At 43.7% G+C, this 26204-nt stretch overlaps 1 protein-coding gene and 2 pseudogenes across 3 annotated transcripts; 2 read left to right on the top strand and 1 right to left on the bottom strand.

The window, feature by feature from the left end:
- On the top strand, window positions 1–5561 carry LOC101577962 (annotated as a pseudogene).
- Window positions 5562–7215: 1654 nt separating this feature from the next.
- Akap4 (A-kinase anchoring protein 4) lies at window positions 7216–17062 on the top strand. Of its 3 annotated transcripts, none has more exons than XM_023706544.1 (6): window positions 7216–7345; window positions 8071–8163; window positions 10501–10551; window positions 11078–11179; window positions 14481–16184; window positions 16749–17062. In XM_023706544.1, exons 2-6 carry the CDS (start codon window positions 8071–8073, stop codon window positions 16902–16904), a joined length of 2106 nt encoding a protein of 701 aa, XP_023562312.1. In that variant the 5' UTR covers window positions 7216–7345; the 3' UTR covers window positions 16905–17062. The 3 variants fall into 3 exon arrangements, with proteins under 3 accessions (XP_023562312.1, XP_004646323.1, XP_023562311.1); XM_004646266.2 differs by having other exon boundaries at window positions 14073–16184; XM_023706543.1 differs by lacking the exons at window positions 7216–7345; window positions 8071–8163 and adding an exon at window positions 8483–8569 and having other exon boundaries at window positions 14073–16184.
- Window positions 17063–23227: 6165 nt separating this feature from the next.
- LOC101590965 overlaps window positions 23228–26204 on the bottom strand; it is a 19648-nt pseudogene continuing 16671 nt past the window's right edge.

Here is a 26204-nt window from a genome sequence, read left to right as displayed (position 1 = left end):
ATGGTGGCAGGGGTTGAAGTGGTGGCTGAGTTGGCGGTGACGGAACCTAAAATGGAGGAGGAAAGCGGCGGGCCCCGCGGGTCGGCGTGCTGACCCGCAAATGGGCTCCGGGCCGAAGGGTGAATAAGAATGGCCTACTCAGAATGAGAAGAGGAAAGTGAAAGATACAAAAAGAGAAGGCAATTGCTTTGCACCATATGCCAATCTGACTAAAAGTTGTGGCATCTTCATTATGAACATTCCTTTTTTTTGTATTTTTTTTATTTATTTATGTGTGTGTGTGTGTGTGTGTGTGTGTGTGTGGCCAGCTCAGCCCACCAGGAGGCGGGGCTGCCTGGCATGTGGTGCTGGGGGATTGAACCGTGGTCACTGTGCTTTGCTAAGCTTGTTCTAAGTAGGTGCTTTAGACCACTGAGCCATCTCACCAGTTCACGAACATTCCTTTTGATGTGAAGTGGCAGTCTCTGAAGGACCTGGTGAAATAAAAAGTTGCTGAGATAGGGGCCCAGGTGTGATTAATAGCCCACCCAGTATCTTAAATAATCCTAGCATCCCAAACGAGATTATTCAGGCATTGCAGGCTGGAAGGCTTGGAAGCACAGTATTTATAGCAAATCTGGATTATAAAAGATTGGAAGGAAAAGGATTGGCTGGAAGAAGATGAAAGAAGTATTTAGTATGCCTGGTGTGGTGGTCCGAGCAGACATTCTGGAGGATAAAAATGGGAAAAGTTGTTGAATAGACACTGTGGCTTTTGAACAGTCCACCGAAGCCATGCAAGCTATATCTGTGTTTAATGGTCAGCCACTATTTGATAGACTGGTACACGTCAAAATGGATGAGAGAGTCTTACCAAAGGGAGGTTTTTTTCCCTCCTGAACATCCATAACAACTTCCTCATGGACTTGGTGTTACTGGCATGGAGTTAGGACCAGGAGGGCAGCCTATTGATGCCAATCATCTGAACAAAGGCATTGGAACAGGAAACCTGGGCCCTACAGGAATGGGAATGGAAGGCATAGGATTTGGCATAAATAAAATAGGAGGCATCAAAGGCTAATTTGGTGGTGGCATGGAAAACATGGGACAGTTTGGATCTGGGATGAACATGGGGTGGGTAGATGAAATCCTAAGTAATGCACTGAAGAGAGGAGAGATCATTGCAAAGCAGGGAGGGGGTGGAGGTGGAGGTGGAAGCAGTGTCCCTGGGACTGAGAGGATGGGTCCTGGCAATGACAGCATTTGGGGTGTTGGCATGGAGGGCATGGATTTTGTGGGCTTTGAGATTGAGCCTATGGGCCTGGTCATGGACCACATGGGCTCTGTTGAGTTCATGGGCTCTGGCATCAAGCACATGGGTCTACTGGACCTCAACCACATAGCTTCCAGCATCAAGCAAATGGGCCAGACCTTGGAGTGCATTAGCTCCGGAGTCGACTGCATGGGTGCTGGCATGGGTTTTTGGCCTGGAGTGCATGGCTGTGCCTATAGACTGTGTAGGCCAAACCACTGAGAACATGGCCTCTGGTGTGGAGTAATGGGCCCTGACATTGAGCTCGTGGGCCTGAGCATGGAGCAGAGGGTGCCCGCAAGCTTGGGGGCCAGCATGGAGCATATGGGCCCCATGATGGATCGCATGGCCACCTGCTTGGGGTGAATGGACACCAACAACCTGGAGTGCATGGGTCCTGAGCCAATGGGCAACAACAACCTGGAGCTCATGGATCTGGACTGCATGGGTGCCAACAGCCTGGAGCTCATGGGGCTTCAGCGAATAGGTGCCAACAACCTGCAGTGCACAGGTCCTGAGCGCATGGGCACCAACAGCCTAGAGCACCTGGGTCTCGAGCAGATGTGCGCCAACAGCTGGGAGCTAATGGGTCTGCAGAGCATGGGTGCCAACAGCCTGGAGCAGATGGGTCTGGAGCACATGGGTGGCAAGAGCCTGGAGCGCATGGGTCTGGAATGCATGGGCACCAACAGCCTGGACCTCATGAGTCTCAAGCACATGGGCACCAATGACTGGAGCCCACAGGACCTGTAAGCATGGGTGCCAACAGGCTGGAGCACACAGGACCTGAGTGCATGCACGCCAACAGCCTGGAGCTCACAGGTCTGGAGCACATGGGCACCAATAAGCTGGAGCAGATGGGTCTGGAACGCAAGGGTGCCAGCAGCCTGGAGATCATGGGTTTTGAGCACATGGCTGTCAACCGCCTGGAGCAGATGAGTGGAGCGCATGGGCTCTGACAGCCTGGAGCAGATGGGTCTGGAGAGCATGGGCACCACCAACCTGGAGTACACAGGTCCTGAGCCCATGGTGCCAACAGCCTGGATCGCCTGCGCCTCGAGCAGATGGGCACCAACAGACTGGATCTCATGGGTCTCAAGTGGCTGGATGCCAACAGCCTGGCACAGATAGGTGTGGAGTGCATGGGCACCAACAACCTGGAGCACACAGGACCTGAGCACATGGGCACCAACAGCTTTGGGGCCTGGGTCTCGAGCAGATGGGTGCCAACAGCCTGGAGCTCATGGGTCTCAAGTGCATGGGTGCCAACAGCATGGAGCAGATGGGTCTGGAGTGCATGGGCACCAACAGCCTGGAGCTCATGGGTTTGGAGCAGATGGGCGCCAACAGCCTGGAGCTCATGGGTCTCAAGTGCATGGGTGCCAACAGCATGGAGCAGATGGGTCTGGAGCGCATGGGCACCAACAGTCTGGAGGGCAAAGGTTCTGAGTGCATGGGTAGCAACAGCCTGGAGCTCATGGGTCTGAGGAGGATGGGTGCCAACAACCTGGAGCGCACAGGTCCTGAGCACATGGGCGCCAACAGCCTGGAGCTCATGGCTTTGGAGCAGATGGGCGCCAACAGCCTGGAGCAGATGGGTCTGGAGCGCATGGGCACCAACAACCTGGAGTACACAGGTCCTGATCCCATGGTGCCAACAGCCTGGATCACCTGGGTTCAAGCGGATGGGTGTGAACAGCCTGGAGCAGATGGGTGTGGAGCACATGGGCACCAAGAACCTGGACCGCACAGGACCTGAGCGCATGGGCGCCAACAGCCTTGGCTCCTGCATCTAGAGCAGATGGGCGCCAACAGTCGGGAGTTCATGGGTCTCAAGCACATGGGCACCAATATCATAGAGCAAATGGGTCTGGAATGCATGGGTGCTAACAGCCTGTAGTGCACAGGTCCTGAGCACATGGGCGCCAACAGCCTGGAGCTCATGGGTTTGGAGTACATGGGCACCAACAACCTGGAGCACACAGGTCCTCAGCGCACGGGCACCAACAGCCTGGAGCCTCTGGTGCTCGAGCACATGGGTGCCAACAGCGTGGAGCAGATGAGTCTGGAGCACATGGGCACCAATAACCAGGAGTACACAGGTCCTGAGCCCATGGCGCTAATAGCCTGGATCTCCTGGGTCTCGAGCAGATGGGCACCAAGTGCCTGGAGCTATGGGTCTGGAGAGCATGTGTGCTAGCAGCCTGAAGCTCATGGGTCTCAAGCAGACAGGCGCCAACAACTGGAGAGCACAGGACCTGAGCGCATGGGCGCCAATAGCCTGGAGTGCCTGGGTCTCCAGCGGATGGGCGCCAACAGCTTGGAGCCGATGGGTGGAGTGCATGGGCGCCAACAGCCTGGAGCGCTCAGGTCCTGAGCACATGCGCGCCAACAGCCTGGAGCTCCTGGGTCTCGAGTGGATGGTCAGAAACAGCCTGGAGCTCATGGTTCTTCAGCGAATGGGCGCCAACAGCCTGGAGCTGATGGGTGGAGCGCATGGGCACCAACAGCCTGGAGCGCACAGGTCCTGAGCACATGGGCTCCAACAGCTTGGAGAACCTGAGTCTTGAGAAGATGGGCGCCCAAGGCCCAGAGCACATGTGTGGAGCGCATGGGCGCCAACAACTGGAGCACACAGGTCCTGAGTCCATGGTGCCAACAGCCTGGAGCACCAGGGTATCGAACAGATTGGCGCCAACAGCCTGGATCTGGTGGGTGGAGTGCATGGGCACCAATAGCCTGGAGCAGATCGGTCGGAAGCGCATGGGCGCCAACAACCTGGAGAGCACAGGTCCCGAGCTCCTAGACGCCAACAGCATGGAGTGTCTGGGTCTCGAGCCAACAGCCTGGAACTCATGGGTCTGGAGCACATGAGAGCCAACAATCTGGAGCAGATGGATCTGGAACGCAAGGGCGCCAGCAGCCTGGAGCTCATGGGTCTTGAGCATTTGGGCCCCAAAATCCGGGAGCAGATGGGTCTGGTGCGTATGGGAGCCAAGCCTGGAGCTCATGGGTGTCGAGCTGATGGGCACTAGTAACCTGGAGTGCACAGGTCCTGAGTGCATGGGCACCTACAGCTTGGAGCGCCTGGGTCTCGAGGGCATGGACGCCAACAACCTACAGCCAATGGTGCCATGGGCGCCAACAGCCTGGAGCGCACAGGTCCTGAGCGCCTGGGTCTCCAGTGGATGGGTGCCAGTAGCCTTTTGGTCATGGGTTTCAAACGTATGGGCGCCTACAGCCTGGAGCGCCTCGGTTTCGAGTGGATGGGTGCCAGCAGCCCAGTGGTCATGGGTCTTGAGCGCATCTGCACCAACAGCCTGGAGCAGATGAGTCTGGCGTGCCTGGGTCTCGAGCGGATGGGCACCAAGAGCCTGGAGAGCCTGGTTCTCGAGCGCATCAGGGCCAACAGCCTGGAGCTCATGGGTCTCAAGTAGATGGGCGCTAACAACCTGGAGCACACAGGTCCTGAGCGCATGGGAACCAACAGCCTGGAGCGCCTGAGTACATGCAGATGGGCACCAACCGCCCGGAGCTCATGAGTCTCCAGTGGATGGGCACCAACAACCCAGAGTGCACAGGTCCTGAGCGCAAGGGCACCAACAGCCTGGAGCACCTGGGTCTTGAGGGGATGGTCGCTAACAGCCTGGATAGGATGGGTCAGAAGCGCATGGCTTCAACGGCTTGGACGGATGGGTCTGGAGCGGATGGGCACCAACAGCCTGGAGCGCATGGGTCTCGAGTTCATGCGCACCAACTGCCTGGACCGGATGGGTCTGGATCGCATGGGGGCCAAGAGCTGGGAGCGGATGGATCTGGAGTGCATGATCTCCAACAGCCTGGAGGGGAAGGGCCCCTCCATGGGCCGGTCCCTGGGCGCTGGCACCAATTTCATGGGCCTGGCCATGTGTTGCAGTGGTGGTGTCGGCTTTGACCGCGCCATGAAGATGGAATGTGTAAACTTTGGAGGAAGCTTTGCAGGTTCCTTTGTTGGAGCTGGAGGCCATGCTCCTGGCGTGGCCAGGAAGGTTTGTCAGATATTTGCGAGAAATCTCCCATTTGATTTTACATGGAAGATACTAAAGGACAAATTCAATGAATGTGGTTACGGGCTGTATGCTGACATCGAGATAGAGAATGGGAAGTCTAAGGGGTGTGGTGTGGTCAAGGTTGAATTGCCAGACGTGGCTGAGAAAGAGCCTGCGGGATTATGAACAGTGTGAAGCTGAGCAGCCCAGAGATTGATGTTCGGATCGATAGAAATGCTTAATTTGCCTTTTAAAAATATCAATACCAGGGGCCGGGGAGATAGCTCAGTAGGATAAGTGCTTGCCTGGCAAGTCCAAGTTCCTGAGTTCAACCCCTGGTACCTCACAGTAAATAAATAAAAATAAATAAATAAAAAATAAAATAAAATAAAACTACAAATTAAAAAACAAAACAAAACATCAATACCAGACCTCTGAATTTGTATTTTTCCTTGTTAGCCATTTTAATTTGTTGGCTGGATGTATAAAAATGTTTAAAAAATTCAATTGCTTTTTGGGGTAATCTGAATAACTTAATGACTGGGGTTCCATTTGACTGTTTACATTGAGATTGCAATGTGTGCATTATTTTTGTAGTTGTGGTATCTTGTTGACGTCAAATATGGCCTTGATAATAAATACCAGTCCTGAAAAAAAAGGAGTTGAGACAGACACCTTCTCACCTTGTATAGTTTAGCTGACTGAGATCTGGGAGGGAAGTTCTCATAAAGAGGAGGCATCCAAGATCCTACACTGGTGCACCACCATCAAGTGGAAGGAGCAAGATGGAGGGATGCAAATTGTTATGGTTTGTGTTTAGATGTCCACATAAAGCCTCATACAGCCATGGTGGGAGGGCTTTGGAGTGGCAGGCTGATGTTGAGGTGGTAGCATGGTTACTTTTGGGGATTTTGACCAGATCTATGTTGAGACTCAAGAGCAAAGGGCCCAGCACAGTGATTAAAAACACAGTGAATATACAAGAACGGAGTTTATCTGGGCTATATAAGCCTCATCGGTGAAATCCAGTGTTTACTAGACCTCTTAGAAAATCTACAGTTTTAAGAATAAAGCCTTAACTTTGTGCTGCCATTTTCCCTATAGAAACAGCAAGGCCATGAAAGTGAATTTCTAGTACCAGATTTTAGATAAGGCTGTAGGAGACTATGGAGCATTGAGGAAAGACGACATCTGGATGCAGACTGGAAGAGTCATCACATTATCCACACTGACAAAAAGATATCATTCAAATAAGCTATGCAACCACCTACTGTAATACCACAAAGGTAGGTACAAGTTCTGGTTTCTTTTTGACTAGAAAAGAAGGTATCTTAATGGAAAAGTGATACCATAGAAGCTGCTAAGGCACCCTCCAACTTTCTGTATTCATAACAGTATTTAAAATACCCAGCAAAGTCTTTATCAACATAATCCAAAGACCTCTTGCCACATAACTCTTGAAGCCCTAGGGAGAAAAAGAGAAATAAGCTAAAATTTGAAAGTAATTTTGTTCATAAAGACTACTAGAAATTCTGTGTATAGAGACTACAGTCCTCCACCAAACTGGTAACTAATACGATGAGGTTATACTGGAGACCAAGGAAAAGAAATATGGGTGATCTGAAGGAGTTCTGAGCTGTGTAAAATGTTGTGAAATACATGTACTGTTCTGGACATAACAGTAAAAGCTGGCCTTACAGCCAACAGCCTGATGACCTTTTTGTTTTAAATTATAATTTCTGATGACCTTATATGGGCAAAAATTACTGAGTTTCCCAGCATGCCCTGCCTTTGCTTAGGCTGCTGTAACATCAGGCAGTGTGACCTCACAAACCCCTCTATTACACTCTTGAGCCAAAGCCAGGCGCAAACAGCCTGGCCCATCAGTCCAGCGCAGCAGCCGACAGGGGTGGCAGCAGAAGCAAGTGCCTAAGAACTTGGCACTATCCATTCCATCTTCAGGGGCCAATCACCATTCAGGGTGGCACACTTTTGCCCAAAAGTGCAGAACAACTTCATTATCAAGGTAATGACTTTATAATTGTTTACAGTTTTTGTTTTTTTAAGACTTAGCCTGAGAATGTGTCCAAATTATGTGAGGGAGGACTTTGCCTCCTTCCTTGTCTTTCTAAGTTAGTGATCACAGGTTTTTGGTTAAAAAAAGAAGAAAAACTTCCTCTTCTGAGCACATTAGAAGACTATTTCTGTAAGTTTTTGAAGATGTTATAGAAATTATTGAAGAAATAGCACCAAAAGAGTTTGGGGAATGGCCAGGATGGTAAAGGTAGGAATATAGTAGTGTTATGTGAAAGGATAGCCATTAGAGGATAACTAAGCCATTAGAGGACAAAATAAGAGAGTGGGAGGAAGGGACAGAGGGGAAGAAGGGAGGGAGGGGAGGGGGTAACAAAGAAAGGGAGGGAGAAAAGAAGGGAAGAAAGGGAGGGAGAGGGAGGGAGGTAGAGAGAAGAAAGATGAAAATGTGACTCTTTTGAAGTGCTAGAGGAAACAGTGGGACTATTTTGAAGGAAAGTTTTTCCTGGAACTGACTTAGTCCTTCCATGAAGACTTTCCTTTGCTTCAACTCCAAATATTTCATTTAGTGTCCTTCCCCATTGCTCACCTATACTCCAGGCACTTCCTAGCTTAAAGATATATGGTTTCAGGGGTCACTCTAGAGATTCTTGTTGAAATTATTCTGGCTTTTAAAAACCATTGGCAAGCATTTTACAGTTCTTTTTCTCTTTATAGATGTCTGACATTGACTGGCTGCATAGCTGCAGGGGCGTGTGCAAGGTAGATCTCTACAGCCCAGTAAGACAACAAGAGCAAGAACGAAAAGTGGTAAGATACAAAGTGACTCCTAACAAGTAGGAAAACCACCATATGGGTATAGATATACTGGGGCCCCACATAAACTCATGGATGCTGTTAGTCTGTCTTTTCCAACTCAGCAAGCTCAGTAAGGTGTTTCAGTATGCATCACAACATACATCATAAAGGGATGGGTGGGGCGCCCAAGTGAGTGATTGTGAGGGGGCAGGAGTTGAAGGGGAGGGGGAGGAGTAGGAGGGGAGGAGGGAGGACTGGGAGGGGAGGAGGGAGGACTGGGAGGGGAGGAGGGAGGACTGGGAGGGGAGGAGGGAGGAGTGGGAGGGGAAAAGGGAGGACTGGGAGGACAGGAGGGAAGATTGGTTGCCTGGTAGATCTCTAAAGCCCAATGAGACAGGAAGATCAAGAACAAAAAGTGGTAAGACACAAAATGACTGCTAACAAGTAGAAAAACCACCATATGGGTATAGATGTCCTAGGGCCCCACATAAACTCATGGATGCTGTTAGTCTGTCTTCTCCAACCCAGCAAGCTCAGTAAGGTGTTTCAGTATGTATCCCAATACACATCATAAAGGGATGGGTGGGGCACCCAAATGAGAAGTGACAGGGAGGGGGGAGGAGTGGCAGGGGGCAAGGGAGGAGTGGGAGGGGAGGAGGGAGGAGGGAGGAGGGAGGAGTGAGAGAGGAGAAGAGAGGAGTAGGAGGGGAGGAGGGGGGCTGGGAGGGGAGGGGAAGGGTTGGCTGCCTGTTAGATCTTTACAGCCCAATAAGATAGCAAGATCAAGAATGAAAAGTGGTAACAAGGGGCTGGGGAGATAGTTAGGGGCTGGGGAGATAGCTCAGTAGAATAAGTGCTTGCCTGACAAGGGCAAGGGTCTAAGTTCAATCCCTGGTTCTGTCAAAAAAAAGTGGTAAGATACCAAGTGACTCTAACAGTAGAAAAACTGTCACATGGGCATAGATATACTAGGGCCCCACAGAATTTTATAGAGGCTGATACTGTGACTTCTCCAACCCAGCCAGCTCAGTAGGGTCTGTCTGTATACATCACAATATACATCACATAGGGATGAGGGTGGGGAAGCCAAGTGAGGAGTAATGTGGAGGGGGAGGAGTGGGAGAGGAAGAGGGAGTAGTGGGAGGGGAGGAGGGAGGAGTGGGAGGAGAGAAGGGAGGAGTGGGAGGGGAGGGAGAGGAATGGGAAGGGAGAGGGGAGGAGTGGGAGGCAAGGTGAGGAGTGGGAAAGGAGAGGGGAGGAGTGGGAGGGGAGGGGAAGGGTTGGCTGCCTGGTAGATCTTTATAGCCCAATAAGACAGCAAAATCAAGAATGAAAAGTAGTAAGATACCAAGTGACTCTAACAACTGGAAAAACTGCCACATGGGAGTAGATGTACTAAGGTCCTACATAAATTTATAGAGGCTGATACTGTGACTTCTCCAACCCAGCCAGCTCAGTAGGGTCTATCTGTATACATCACAATATACATCACATAGGGATGAGGGCAGGGAAGGCAAGTGAGGAGTGATGTGGAGCTGGAGAAGTGGGAGGGGAGGAGGGAGGAGATGGGGAGGAGTGGGAGGGGTGGGGCATGACTGGGAGGGGAGGAGAGCAGTGGGAGGGGAGGGGGAGGAATGGGAAGGGAGAGGGGAGGAGTGGGACGGGAGGAGGGAGGACTGGGAGGGGAGGGGGAGAGTTGGCTTCCTGCTAGATCTCTATAGCCCAATAAGACAGCAAGATCAAGAATTGAAAAGTGGTAAGATACCAAGTGACTCTAACAAGTGGAAAAACTGCCACATGGGCATAGATATACTTAGTTCCCACATAAATTTATAGAGGCTGATGCTGTTATCTCCAACCCAGCCAGCTCAATAAGGTCTGTCTGTATACATCACAATATACATCACATAGCAATGAGGGTGGGGGAGCCAATTGAGGACTGATGGGAAGAGGGTAGTAGAAGGGGAGAAGGGAGGACTGGGAGGGGAAAGGGCATGATTGGGAGGTGAGGGGTGAAGACTGAGAGGGGAGAGGACTGGGAGGAGGAGCAGGAGTGGGAGGAGGGCAAAGACTAGTAGGGGAGGGCCAAGGAGTGGGAATGGAGTGGGAAGGACTGGGAGGGAGGGGAGGATTGGGAGGGAATGGGGGAGGAAATGTAATGCTAAATTTGTATTTGCCTAGTAATGTTGTTTATTGGGTACTATTGTGTCATTCTAATGAGAACTTTATATACTCTATGTCTTTTAATCCTCACAAGATTCCAATGACTGCATTTATCTGCGAGAAAAAGAAAACTAGGACTGTTTTTGGGCAGAGTTTATCTAAATTCACCCTTCTAATTTTGTGCAGATATGCTTTGTTGATGTGTCCACCCTGAATGTGGAAGATAACGATTGCGAGGTGGGTGTTTCCTACTTAGAGTGGGAGAGAGTGGGCAAACTGCTGAGGAATGTTATCAGTGAACGAGGAAGGAGAAAGGTGGCAGAAGAGGGTGAAAAAGTGGAGAGGACTCAGGTTGAAAGCCATCATTCTCGTGAGCCCAAGGTCTCTGGTTGTGAATTTGTCATTCTGGATATCAAATCTCATTTTATAAGCCACTTCAGTTGCTGATGAGACTAAAATAATTAAAGCATAGAAGACAGCATGTTAGAAATGTGTTTTTAAATTAGTCTGTCCAAAATGGTGATGGCCAACGGAATATGGCTCTTGAGACCTTGTGAGCATCTTCAGAGGGGAAAGGTAATTGTGAGAAGAATTTCTTCTCACAATTCTCACATTCTTCAAGGACTTGCTGGCATTACAAGGCTACAGAAAGAAAAGGATAAGAGAAGGACATGCCATTCATAATTTGAAGTTGTAGTCTAGGGGGAAGCTTGAAGACTCTAAATACAACTGTCTATAATAATTTTATCTTTGAATTCCATAGTGTGGTGCAGGTTCCAGTTCCGACTTCAGTTTTAACCTGCAGAAGCTAGAAGATAAAGAGATAATTGTGATCAAGGACACTGAGAAGAAAGACCAGTCTAAGGTAGACTTAGTCACTTTAACACATAAATACCTATCACTAGGGCCCAATATTGATTTGAGTCTGAAGACCTTAGTTCAAAGATGATGAAGAAACTGTCTAATAAGGTCATCCGTTTGAATAATAAGACATTGTAGAGAACAAAGGAGCATATTTAGTGACAAGGTAAGTTCAACACCCACGTACTTGATAATGGAATTCATTAATCACAGAAGATCAAAAACCATCTCATCATCTTTACAGAGATACTCCAAACAATCTTGCTATTGTTATCCTAACAAAATGAAGGTTTATAGGTGACATCCTTCCAAATGTTTTTTCCTGGCTTTCAATGAACCTATGTGTCTTATTATTTCCCAGCATCTAGCAAAGAAACAAGAGGAATATGGAACTGAAAGCATACATAAGCAAGAATCTGAGTGTTGAGTCCTTATTCTTGATATCTAAGAAAAGACTCAGGCTGTTAAGAAGCTTTAAGTTAGAAGCAATGAGACTTGGATGCTGTCATATACAAAATTCTTTTTTGCTTTTGTTTATTCATATACATATCAATAAACTGTTTATTGAAATCAATAAACTGTTTATTGAAATCAATAAGCTGTTTATTGATATATACATCAATAAACTGTTTATTGAAATCAATAAGCTGTTTATTGAAATATATATCAATAAACTATTGATATACATTGATTATATATTATATATTGATATATTATCAATATATTGATACATAATATATTGATATATTATATATTGATATACTGTATATTATATATTGATTATTGATTACTATATTGATTACTGTTTATTGATCTCTATATTGGTATATATACATCAATAAACAGTATATATATACATATATATGTACATATATATTAAGCTCTTAATTTAGGAAGGACAGTGTAGTATACAAGAAGTCATCCCTATATTCCTACAAGCCAATGAGAGTTGAATGCTGTCATATACAAAATTATTTTTTGTTTTTGTTTATTGATATATGTATATATCAAACTGTTTATTGATATATGTATGTATGTATGTATCTATCTATCTATATATTAGGCTCTTGATTTAGGAAGGATAGTGTAGCACACAAGAAGTCATTCCTATATTCCTACAAGCCAAGTGTTCTGTGTCTCTAGGTTTGCATGTCATAACCAAAAATCATTTCTGGTACCGAACACTTTCAGACTAAGAGGTGTGTCCCCTAAGGAAGTTAAAACAAGTTACATATCATTCTTCAAAGAGTTTGGGGTTTAATTGTGGATGGTCAATTACACTTTAGAGTCTTAAAGGGATGAATTTTATCTGGTAATTATTTTAAAAAGGCAGCCTATATTTTCTACCCCCAGTGCAGATCACCTTCATTGTAACTTAAACCAATTTGCAAATAGATAGCCTGATGACTTCACATTCCCAGAAATGCAGTGTAAGGGACAAGGGAGGCAACAGTGTTTAGAGATGAATGGAAGACATATCCATAGTGTGTACACATATCCAGACATGAACACACAAAGTCACAAAGCATTTCATATACAAAAAAATACACATTTCAAAATAATACAGTTACATACACATGCCTGTATACATGTGACACAAACAAACATTGATGCAACAAACTAGGATACACTATAAACAAAGACTTAATATGCAAAGACATAGTCTGATGTAGTGCATGTGGCACAATAAACACTCATTTATATTCATGGACACAATGCATAAACCCACTTGTACATGCTAACACATTCAAGTCTTGATCAAAACACAGTGACTATATAGACTCAGGTATTCACATGTATGCTTATAAATATATATGCTTGTGCAAAGCTCTATATTATCATACATGATCATGGTGATATACATACATACAAACTTACACAAAGTGATACATATTCATTAGTATCTTTGTATGTATTGATACACATATTGACATAAATACAATGATATACCCAGTTATGTTATTCACATGCATATTCAACTGTCAGAGTATACACAATACATATGTAACACACACTGCCAAACCTTGATAAAGCATATATATATAGCATAATTTGATACACAACTTATTGACATGCAGTCATTATACAATCATCTATTTATACAGTCACATTTTGATACACGTTACATATTAATGAATGTATAAGTTAATATCTGAATTTGTACTTAAACACATATATAGCTGCATCATTCACAGCAGTAAATTTACATCATAAAAATCCTGATGATTTAGACATGACGTTCAGAGACACACTGATATATACAACATTTTGGCACTTACACACGTGTATAAATATGCATGTTTTCAACATGCACTCAGCCCCTCCATCTCTGTTATAAACATAAAGTGGGAGACACAGACAACAACTGTCAGAAAACTGGGAACTGCTACAGTGCATATGCTGACACATTGAGCATTGATCATATGGCTAAAGGACCTCAACACCTCCATAATATGTACCATGTTGGTGTCTATAGTAGGCATGCACAGTAGGTACGATGTCAATACATGATAGCATGGTTACACATATGCAGACACACAGAGACACATTTTTTTCACTAGCAATACACTAGACTGACACATTCTTACATTGCTATATTGACCTCTACCTATACACACACAACATATACATTGACATACCTAGTCAAACACATACTTATCTGGAATCGAAATCACATAGATAACGGTGTATATTTACATATAGAAATATGGTTATTCTGGGCTTTTGTCTGCCCCTTGTGACTGAATATATTAATGGATATAACTGGATTCTACATTCCCATGAAAACTCAAAGATATTTAAATCCCTAATCTGTGCAATTTACAAATATATCTTCTAAATAAAGCAAAGAAGTAGCCTACCCAAGCCCTTACAGAGAGGTGTTTTTCTTTTTTTAGATGGAAGGATCTGTGTGTCTTTTCAAACAAGCTCCCTCTGATCCTTTAATTGTCCTCAATTGGCTCCTCAATGATCTCCAGAAGTATGCCTTAGGATTTCAACATGCGCTCAGTCCCTCCACCTCTAGTTGTAAACATAAAGTGGGAGACACAGATAACAACTGTCAGAAAGCTGGGAACTGCTACAGTGTATATGCTGATAAATTAAGCATTGATCGTATGGCAAAAGGACCTCAACGCCTCCATATAGAATTGACAGCAGCCAAAAATACCAACAATAATCAAAGTTCTTCATCACCCATAGCCAAGTCTTCCCATACTCAGAGGGAAGTTAATTCCCTTGATGGGGAGTGTAGTATGGATGACCTTTCCTACTACGTCAACCGTCTGTCTTCTCTCGTAATCCAGATGGCCCGCAAAGAGATAAAGGAGAAATTAGAAAATGGAAATAAATGCCCTCATCATTCACCATATTTGCCTGTTGGTGACAAAGGGAAAAGTAGCCCCCGTAGTCCTCTTAGTAAGATTGCTTCTGAAATGGCCCATGAAGCGGTTGAATTGACATCTTCTGAAATGCGTGGCACTGTGGAAGAGAATAAAGAGGGAGGACAGAAAACCTTTATGTATGGTGAATTATCTAACAAGAGCAAATGTGGAGAAAAACAACTGTTTCAGAGAGACAGTAAAGAATTTGCAGATTCCATTAGCAAGGGGCTCATGGTTTATGCAAACCAGGTAGCATCTGACATGATGGTCTCTGTTATGAAAACTCTGAAAGTACATAGCACTGGAAAACCAATTCCAGCTTGTGTGGTCCTTAAGAGGGTGTTGTTAAAGCATACGAAGGAAATTGTATCTGATCTGATTGATTCCTGCATGAAGAATCTGCACAATATAACTGGTGTCTTGATGACTGACTCCGATTTTGTCTGCGCTGTCAAGAGAAATCTGTTCAATCATGGAAAACAGAATGCTGCTGACATCATGGAGGCCATGTTGAAACGGCTTGTCAATGCCCTTCTCGGGGAGAAGAAGGAGACTAAGTCTCAGAGTCTGTCATACGCAACTTTGAAAACTGGATCTCAGGATGCTAAATGCAAGAATCAGAGCCTTGAGTTTTCAGCCATGAAAGCTGAGATGAAAGGCAAAGATAAAGACAAAATGAAGTCAGATCCATGTAAGTCTTTGACCAGCGCTGAGAAAGTCAGCGAGCACATCCTCAAGGAGAGTCTGACCATGTGGAACCAGAAGCAAGGAAATCCATGCCAGATGTCCACCAAACTATGTGCCAGTAAAGACGAGAAAAAAGAAAACCTTAGCCCTTCTACAGATTCACTGGCCAAGGACCTAATTGTGTCTGCCCTTAGGCTGATTCAGTACCATTTGACCCAACAAGCTAAAGGTAAAGACACACTTGAAGAAGATTGCCCTGGTTCCTCCTTGGGCTACGTGGCTCAGAGTACCCAATATGAAAAGTGTGGAGGTGGGCAAAATGCCAGAACAATATCAATGAAACATCTTGAATCTCGCGGAGCTCCTGGACCATCTACTTGTCCAAAGGAGACCCAACAGAAGCTGGATATGTCAAGCATTGTTCTTTCACTGATTCAGAAACTGCTGGGTGAGGGCCCTTCCCTTACCTGTGATGAACTGTGTGAAGGTGAGAACAGGTGTGCTGAATCCAGAGCAAACAAAGTATCATCCATGGCCAGAAGATCTGACAAATGTGAAGTACAATGTCAGGATAATGCGGAACTGGACTTTATCAGTGGGATGAAGCAAATGAACCGCCAGTTTATAGATCAGTTGGTAGAATCTGTGATGAAACTATGCATGATCATGGCTAATTACAGCAACAAAGAGTCCTTTGCTGAGCTGGAAGAACAAGAAGCAGGCTTGACAAGCAATCTCAACATTGGCAGTTCCAGGTGTCAGGAGGCCACAATGTCACGTAACCGAGACTGTTCTGGGCCTGAAATTATTGTTAACAATCAATGCTCAACCAGTAACTTGCAAAAGCAGCTGCAGGCTGTCCTGCAATGGATTGCAGCCTCTGAGTTTAATGTGCCCATGCTCTACTTTGTTGGAGATGATGAGGGACAACTGGAAAAGGTAAGCAGTACACCAAAGAAGAAGAAAGAATGGGTGGAGGGGAGGTCAGCATTCATACATACACAAATAATCTCATTCTCTTTCTGTCCACTTACATAGACAGCACAGCTGCATTTTCAACATTACATGGATGCTAGAGAAATACAACACTTAGCCAAATTATTTTCAGTCCAGAACCCTGAACCCAATCTATCCTTCCTATTCCCAACTTCATATTTTTTTAGAGGAGCAGAGAAAAAGTAACTCCAAACTTTCACCAGCAATCAACACATACTAACTTAAGGGCCCAACACCTAGTGGGAAATATTTAGTGAACACAGTTGACTTCAGAGTTTGATTTTGAAGCATGAAAGAAAGTACCTTTGGCTTTTTGATCTGTGTCATTAGAGATGTTTCAAGGGAGACAAAAGCAGATCAGCAGCCTCTACTTTGGCATTCTTGACACACTTTAATTGTAGAATCATGGTTTGGAAGGTTGGCAAAGAGGCCTGGGTGTGTTAGTTCATTTTGTCCAGAGTTCTTTTCCCAGAAAGCATCAGAGGATTCAATCTGCTTTCTATTCAGCTTCCAGAAGTGTCAGCCAAGGCAGCAGAAAAAGGCTATAGTGTGGGAGATCTGCTCCAAGAAGTCATGAAATTTGCCAAGGAACGACAACTGGATGAAGCCGTAGGGAACATGGCTAAGAAACAACTCTTAGACTGGCTCCTCAGTCACCTGTAATATTAAAACTTCTTCAACTCCCCTTCCCCTTACTCCCCCCTCCCTTTCCCCCTGAACAGCATTCCATCTCAGTTGGAGCCACCCCTGATGGTGAACTGCACAACATATGACTGAGTACCATTACATCTGAGCAGTTGCATTGTGCAAATAAAAGATGCCCTGGCTGAGAAAAAAATGTTGTCATTTTCTCGGTCAAACCTGTCTAGGGCAAGGAAGGGAAATGGGTTCAGTTTCCAGACCTGGTGATACAGTGTTGGATTTGTGTCCAGATATCACTTAGGTTATTTACTATGGTAAGCATTCAAAACACAGGAATATAACTCAGGTAAAAAGTTCCCTTTAGCCCTGGTTCTGCAAAAAAAAAAAAAAAAAAAAAAAAAAAAAAAAAAAAAAACAATAACCACAAAAAACAAAGTTCTCTTTAGGGTTAGCACTGAGTTCCTAGATTGGCTCTATGCTTACAAGGATTCAACTGCAATGGTAGATTTCATTGTAGGTTAGATTAAGACAGTAGTTTGCTCTGTTAGCTAGTTCACTATGTGCCTTCATTGCTTGGCTTGAAACCTGCAGGGTGCCAAGGTTTAATAGAACAAACACAAAAGTTGGTGTTCTTCTGGACTCAACATTCAAAGCTTTGCCTCATTCTAGTTACATCTGTTCAGGTAATTCTCCAGTCTTGGAACCTATTTCTTTACTTGTAAAATGTAGCTAAAGTTTATTTTTAAACTGTTTAGAGGTTAAAGTCAGAGAATGGAAGGGAAAGTGTTTTGTACTAGATGGACCTTGTAACAAATCAAAATATGTGAAGGAAGCTGACCTTACACAGTAGAGTGCTCTCTTTATTTAAGAACTGAAAACAGTGCTGGAGTAGGAGACCTAGAAAGGCAATTTCTGGAGGAGGGAAGTGGCATATGGGCCACGTTTGTCAACTTCTTCATAATGTTAGGAACAGCTAGAAGTAAAGACAGGGTCATTTAAAGTAGGACCTTTCAAATTGTTACCTGAATGAAAGCTAAACTAACTGTAGTGGATAGCTAACTAGTGGTCAACTTGTTACACCCAGCTGAATTGAACTAACATGGTGCTGGGTGTGGAAAGCCAACCTGAATATTGTTGCCAGTAGTATAGGAGGAAGAACTGGAAAAGCTGTTGAAAGGCCATTAGGAAGCTGTTTGGAGAAGATGTTGGAGCTGCTGGTTCTCTTGGGCTATTCTGCTGCAGGACCTTGTTGTGCTGGCTTTCTTGATGAGCTTGGTGGCTGCTGTTGAAGAGCTCAGGAGGAACAGTGGAGAAGGGTTCCTTTTTCCCAATAGCCCTTCCAGTATTTCTTATTGGTTGACTTCTTGATCATAGCCATTCTTTCTGAGGTGAGATGGAATCTCAGAGTTGTTTCATTTTGTCTTTCTCAAATGACCAATGGTGTTTTGATCCCCAGAATGCTGTGCTGGCTCTGCTCCTGGGGTGCGCTAAGAGGGTGATTGAGGCTGGGTGTGGTGGCGCGCACCTGTAATCCCAGCACTTGGGAGGCAAAAAACAGGAGGATCACTACAAGTCCGATCTGTGTAGTGAGACCCTGCAGACCATGTACCAATGATGTTGAACATTTTTTCATATTTATCAACCATTTGTATTTTTATGCACATTTTTGGATTGGATCTTTAAATTTAGCAGCCTGATTTTCTTAATTCTTTATGTATTCTAGATAGAAGTTCTTTGTCAGAGGGATAGTTATCTTTTTTTGCAAAATTCATGAGTTTTAGGGCCAGCCAAATAGCTCAGTGGATTAAAGTGCCTACAAGCAGGTGCAGGGGCCAGGAGTTTGATTCCACAGGCCCCTCCCCCGGGGTGCAATGATGGCAATTAAGACTGGGCGTGGTGGCGCGCGCCTGTAATCCCAGCACTTGGGAGGCTGTAAACAGGTGGATCACTACAAGTCTGATCTAGTAGTGAGACCCTGAACATCCTGTAGATCTTCCCTAAGAAATACAAAAAGAAAAAAATCCTTAAGTTTTCTTTTTACTCTGTTGGTGATCACTTTTTTTTTGGTGATCACTTTTGATGTGTAGAAACTTTTTAAATTGTTGAGAAGCCAATAGGAAGCTGTTTGGAGAAACTTTGATGATTCTTTGAAGTATTTCCCATGCAGTTTGGATTTTGTTCATGATTTCTTTACCTACACCTATGTCTTCAAGATTTCTACCTACTTTCTCCTCCACTAGTTTTAATGTTTATGTTTTATTATTTAAATCTTTGATCCATTTTGACTTTAGTTTAGAGCATGGTGATAGACCTGGGTATAATTTTATTCTTTGGCATTTCCAGCACCATTTATTAAAGAGGCTAGCTTTTTTTCCAGGGAACATGTTTGGCCCCTTTGTTAATGATAAGGTTGCTGCGTGTGGTTATAGTTTTGTCTACATCTTTCTATCTATTCCATTGATCCTCAGGTCTATTTTGTTGCCAGTACTATGCTGATTTTATACAGTAGATTTGTAGTACAATTTCAAGTTTGTAAAAAACAAAAACAAACAAAAAAAATTTCAAGTTTGTGATTGTAATGCCTCCTGCCTTTCTGTTGTTGTCCAGGACTGCTTTTATAATTTAAGGGCTCTTCTGGTTCCAGATGAATTTTAGGAAAGTTTTCTCTAGATCTGTGAGGTATACTAATGGTATTTTGAGATTGCATTGAATTTGTATAACAAGTTTGGGAGTATGGCCATTTTCACAATGTTAGTTTTTCCTATCTATGAACGAGAACTGTATTTCCATTTTCTGAAATCCTCTTCAATCTCTTTTCTCAGAGTACACACATTATATTTTAATAAAATGTTTGTAAAATATAAAATTCTAAAATCAGTAAATCAAAACAATCTGTATTATTCTATTGTTCAGCTAGGTATAATGGAATGAATATAGCTTCTTAATATATGATAGACTTACGTTAGATGTTATTTGGAGTACTGTATGCTTCAGTTGCCTGAGTGTCAGATTGTTTCCCCTTTTCTGCTATTACTTCCGCCCATATTCTTTTTATATCATTTGTATTGACTCCTTCTTTCTCATTGATGCCTATTAGTCTCACGTTGTTCATCTTTGCATCATCTTGCAGGTGATGGATTATTCTTTCCTGCATCCTCGTTATTTTTAAGATATCCTTTCTTACCTTTTCACTAGCTGCACCAGCATCTTCAAGATCTGAAACTCTGTCTTCACTTTCACTCAAACAGTTTTGCGAGCTTGTGGTTGAGATTTTAATTTCTTCTGAATCTCTTTGACTGTGCTTCATGCGGTCTATTTCCTATATTTCTCATTGAAGGATTCCATCATTTTTCTAATCTCTTTTTTATCAGTGTCTTCTTGAGAAGCAGTTATTGATTCTTTCATTATAGTTATCCTTTCTTTTTTTACTTCAGAGATTATTTCTCATCTGATTTCCTCCATATGTTGCTGTAGTTGATTCTTTGCTACAGATGCTATTAATTCAGAGATATCATTTTTATTTCAGAGGTTAGTTCTGATCTAAGTGCCTCTATACCTTTCTGCAGTTGTTTCTTTACTTCAGACACTATTAATTCAGACATTTCAGCTGTGTGATTCCAAATTTCTTCTGTGCTAGTCTCTTTAGCATTTGTTCTGGGTAGGCTCAGGGCCTGAGATTGCATTTTGCTCCTTCTCTTTGTCATTTGGTATAATAGTGTCCTCTGACCTTTGGTGTAGAGCTTTGGTGCAGTTATAACCTTAGCACCTACTGAAATTCTTACCCAAGAGACATTATATGATTAAGGAAGTTATAGTTTTGTATTTACAGAACAGTAATAATAGGTAATGGTATTTAGCAGTTGACAAACTTTTGTAACTAGTGGGTTTGTATTTTAGACATCAAGACCAATCACTATGTCTATATAGCTAAGCAGATATTAAGTTGGGAATTTGTATTTAAGTTAGTTCTGCTAAGTTCCATCTGATCACCTCCCCTTGATGCACCTGTTATTTTCCAGGCAGAATAGTTCACCCCGGTTAACTTTTGCCTGCTCTCTCAGTCAAGAGAGAAAGACAGAGGATGATTTTATAGATCTGGGTCTAGCAAAGTCTCTCAGCTTACTGGGTGCAGATCTACAAAGTTTGAATTCATCCAGTTGTACCTGGCTTTGGTCTGGCTGCTGTCCTCAGCTTCTTCCTACTGCAGCTGTTGGATGTGAACCTGCTGGCCCCTTCGGCAAGATGTTCTGTTCCTGGATTAGCTAGGTGGTTCTGGCCCCTAGCCTTTCTGCAGGGACTTCAGCTGCAGAGTTACACACCAGGCCTGTATGCCAGGCCTGGGCTGGGTCTGGAGGGGTCCAGAGAGCAGGACAGAAGGATTCACTCACAGGTAGGTCTGGGCTGGGTCTGGAGGGATCCAGCAGACAAAGGGGAGTGTGGAAACTCTCCCACACACAAGCTGGGCCTGGATTTTGGCTGAGTCTGGAGGAGTCCTGAGAGCGTGGTGGAAGTTATCGCTCACAGGCTGGGGCTGGAGGGACTCGGAGAGGACCAGAGAGCATGGCTGAAGGTGTCACAAGCTGGGTTTGGGCTGGGTCCAGAGGGATTCCGGGGGTGTAGGGGAATGCAGAAGCTCTCCAGCACACTGGCTGGGCCTGGGTTTGGGCTGGGTCTGGAGGGTTCCTGAGAACACAGCAGAAATTCTCACTCACATTCTGGACTTGGGCTGGGTCCGGAGGGGTCTGGACTTATGTTAGAAACTCAATTCTTCCAGATAATTGTGTACAATTTTAGGTCATTTCACAAGATTTGATTTCCTTCTCTGGAGAATGTAAGTAAATCTATCTACAATGTATGTAAAATGTACACTCACAATTTATAGCATAAGTTCTGACATAAAAGTAGTATACTTTCAACTATGTTAGGTATTATAGTTGATGTTAGGTGTGGGAAGGATGGAAGAATTCTGTCATCCTATGATTAAGTATTAGTCTTTTATTTGGCCCTGGACTCTGACCTTTGTAGACACTTACCCTTTTTTGGCCTTAAATGAAACTAGAAGTCAAAAGGGGGCTAGAGTTGTGTACCTGCCTGTTATGGTTTAAATCTAGACACACACACCAAGGTCTCATGGGATCATGGGGGAGGCTTTTGGGAGGTGATTGTATCTCAGGAATAATATAGTCATTTGTGGATTAGTCCAACAATACATTAATATCAAAATGAACTGTTACTAGTTGAGGTCTGGTTGAAGGAGGTGAGTCACTGGGGGTATGACCCCAGCTGGTATGAAGTGAGCACCTTTCTTCTATCATGCCTTTCTGCCATACTATCAAAGACTTGTCCAGGCTTGTAATCTCCTCTGTCAAATATACTTCAAAGGCTTAAATAAAAGAAACAAGTAATGGCTCGGGAGATAGCTCTAAGTGCCTGCCTGGCAAGTGCAAGGACCCAAATTTGATTCTCTGTACTATATGCCATGCCATGCCTGGAACCCCAGGTGTGCTGTGCCAGCTACTGAAACTAGGCATGGCAGTGCATGCCTATGGTCCCAGTACTGGGGAGGCTGAGACAGGAGGATCACTATGCGTCCTAGCTGCATAGTGAAACCCTGTACCAAATAAATAAAAGATTTTTAAAAAGAGACAAATAATAGGGTTTGTAGGAAGTGCAGTGAGGTCAGAACTCTTTTCAAGGTAAAATGAGAACTTTCTTTTAAAAAAGTCAGAATTCACCTTTATCTCCTACTGGACTCCTCAGTTTAGAGTCAAGGTTTTTTTTTAGACATTTATACCTATGCATATAGATATATAAACTCATATTAGATGACAACTGATTTTTTAGAAGCCCAGGCAGAGAAAGAAGCAATTAATTTTACCTAAAATCTATGTTTCTTGATCACTGTTCAATATGCTATATCATTTTAGCCAAAAACGAAGTTCTTCCCATTGTCTCCATCTCAGATCTTATTGCTTCACACATGTGGTGCATCTTCCATTAAAAAGAAAAAGATGGAGCAGTCAGTCCAGTGATTAATCTGACATGGCTTTCATTGGGAAACAGGGGTGGTGGCAAAGAGAAAGCCAACAGACACAAAGGTAATTTAACACTTCCATGTACAATGATTTTCTGGAGAAAGGAAGAGTGAATGAGAGGGAGGGGAAAAAGGGAGAGATAAGGGAAGAGAGAAAAATTATATTCAACAAACAAAAAAAGCAGTGAAAGCCCAAGAGTGAAGCCATAGCCAAACCATGTTCTATCTTAAGTAGGTTCTCTTTTCCCCTCTCTTTTTTATTTCTTTTTATGGTTTTTTAAAAATAAAATCTCTTCCCAAACTATGAGCATTTTTAATCCTCCCCAGACTGGGCTTCATCTTCAGACCCTTTGTCTCCAGACTTCTTGGGTGGGGAGTTTGCCGAAGTCGTCTTCTCTGGGGGCTTTCTGGTTCCTAATCTTCTTTAGGAGAAGGAGTCTTCATTTGATGCCTTGGAAGCTGTGGGGTGACCCACTTTGCCTTTCACTGGACTTGGTGTCACTGCAGCCTTTAGCCTCGGTTTGAGCATTTTCTTTTCACTCAGGTTTGGATTTGTTAACCATCTTTTTGTTCCTTTTTTTTTTTTTTTGAACTGCCATGGTCATTGTCATCATTGTCTTCCATTAGGAAATTTTAATCGCTGCCACAATTCTAGAACAGTGTCTCATTCTCTTCCTGTTGCCTCTCACTACCTGCATCTTCCATGAGTATCTCTCATGGAAGCTGCTTTAGATGCTGCCTGCCACTGTTGGTGCACATTTAATGATCTCCTTTTTCATCTTCACTGTCCTCTGCTGAATGAGAATCACCTATTTTGGTCTTCACATCTTTTTCTTCTGAGTCTTTACAGTCTTCCTGCAAATTCTTTCCAGACCACTTCTTATTTTTAGCTTCTCGAGGAGATGATTAGATTTTCTTGGAGGACCTGAATTTCTTCCATAATCTTCATCTGCATCATCAGACTCCTGAAGCTGTGAATAATCAATGACCTTACTATTTCTGACAGGCTGAGACAGGCTCACTGTCCAAACAGGACCAAGTGCAGAAGCCAAAGACTAGCCCCCTACCACTCCGTGCACTCTGCACTCACCCCACCCGAACTTTGGCCAATCGGGTCACTGTTGCCAAACCCCCAGCTGCTAGCTTCTCAAACTCTGCCACACCTTGGTTCTGGGCCCCTTGATCAGATGGGTTCCCTGATCCCTATCTCTTCAAACTGGATGAATCAAACTAGCTGCCAAAGACTTTTCTGAGTTTTCTCTTTTTTAGTTGGATCTTTCTTTCGTTCTGGATCAGAGTAATACTTGCCTTTGGGGGGAATTGCTTCCCTTTCAATTTCATTGTAGAGTTTGAGGAGAGTTGACATTAAATCTCTAAATTTCTTGTAGAATTCAGCTGTGAATCTATCAGGATACATATGGTAATTCATATGTATCTAGGACTCTGTCCATTTCTTCTGTGTTTTCAATCCTATGAAAGTAAAGATTTTTGAAGTAGGTATTGATGATTTTCTCAATTTCTAGAGGGTCTATTCTGATTTTGCACTTTTCATTCTTTTTTAAATAAAAAATTGTATTTACTTAGAAGAATTCAGAATGTCAACAAAGCAGTTGCAACTTTTTTGTAATTACAGTGGTATTCATTAACAGAACAACAATTATTTTGTATAAGCTTGTATAAACTACTGTCCCCATATATAACTAATTTGTGCTGTGCACCAACAAGAACCTGCTTTAAATTTCCATGCTAATTTATAACCCCCATACTGTGCCAGGCAAGGTTAGTGGCTATTGAAAATACCACCAGGACAGGACTATCTAAGGACATATTCAGTAGTGTGTTAACTACAAAAAAAAAAAAGACAGTGTACACTTTTAAAACAAATCTTACACAGCCTTACATTTCAATTTTTTTTCTTTAAAAGGTGTTGTGTACAGGGAGGTTGAACACTTTATAGACAAGAAAAAAACTGTGCTAGGACCAACTTATTCTTTATCATCCTCTTCTTCACCCTCCTCATCATCCTCCTCTCCCTCCTTTTTCTTGCTTTTTTCAGCCTTGATGACTCCCTTTTTTGCTGCATCAGGTTTTCCTTTAGCCCGGTAGGCAACGATGTCCTTTTCATACTTTTCCTTCAGCTTAGCAGTCTTCTTCTCATATAGCTGCTTGTCATCTGCTGTAGAATTATTCCACATTTCTCCAAGTTTCTTTACAACATCACCAATGGAGAGGCCAGGATGTTCTTTGATTTTTGGGTGATACTCAGAACAGAATAAGAAGAAGGCTGAAGGAGGCCTCTTGGGCACATTAGGATTCTTGAACTTTTTTGTTTCTCCTTTGGGAGGAATATAAGTTTTCATTTCTCTTTCATAACAAGCCTTGTCCACTTTTTTCCATGTCTTCAAATTTTCCTTTTTCTTTAGCAGACATGGTCTTCCACCTCTCTGAGCATTTCTTAGAAAACTCTGAGAAGTTAACGGAAGCATCTGGGGGCTTCTTGTGCTCCTCTTGGCAAGTTTGCACAAAGAATGCATATGATGACATCTTGTCTCTTGGCTTCTTAGGATCTCCCTTGCCCATGTTTACTTGTTTTCCTCAGCAAGGTACATAGTTGCCCAGTGCCCATCCAGATCTCACTTGCCCCGGTGCTGTCTCTGTGGAGCTTAGTGTACTGCAATGGCTGTGAGAGTGGGAGCCAGATGCAGCCTCACTCTTTTTTTTTTTTTTTTCAGAACCGGGTATTGAACTCAGGCCCTTGCACTAGCCAGGCAAACGCTTATTCTACTGAGCTATCTCCCTGGCCCCTTTTGCTGAAACTTTTTCTTAATGCATGAATTTGAATTATTTCTTTCCTTTTTTTGGTATGGTTGGCTAGGGGTTTATCAATTTTATTCTTTCAAAGAATCAACTCTTCATTAATTAATTGTATTGTTTCCTTGGTCTCAATTGTAATAATTTCATCTCTGATCTTTGTAAAGTCTTCCTTTGTTTGGGCTTTGGGCTTGATTTGCACTTTTCCAGAGGCTTGACCTGCAGCATAAGATTATTTATTTGGCTCCTTTGGTTTTCCTGGTGTGAGAATTTACCATGATGAATTTCCCTCTTAAGACAGTGTTCACTGCAGACCACAGGTTGCAGTAAGTTGTATCTTCATTTTTGTTTGACTATAACTACTGTGTAATTTCTTTCTTTTTTTTTCTTTTCAAAGTTTTATTGATAAACATATAGCAATGAGACAGTTTCAAATCAAATCGAAAGTACAGTTTCAACAAATAATACACTGCATA

The sequence above is a fragment of the Octodon degus genome, unplaced genomic scaffold, assembly GCF_000260255.1.
Source record: "Octodon degus isolate 3935 unplaced genomic scaffold, OctDeg1.0 scaffold00263, whole genome shotgun sequence".
Lineage (NCBI taxonomy): Eukaryota > Metazoa > Chordata > Mammalia > Rodentia > Octodontidae > Octodon > Octodon degus.
The sequence above is the reverse complement of the archived record's forward strand: the minus strand, read 5'-3'. Positions and strand labels throughout refer to the sequence as shown.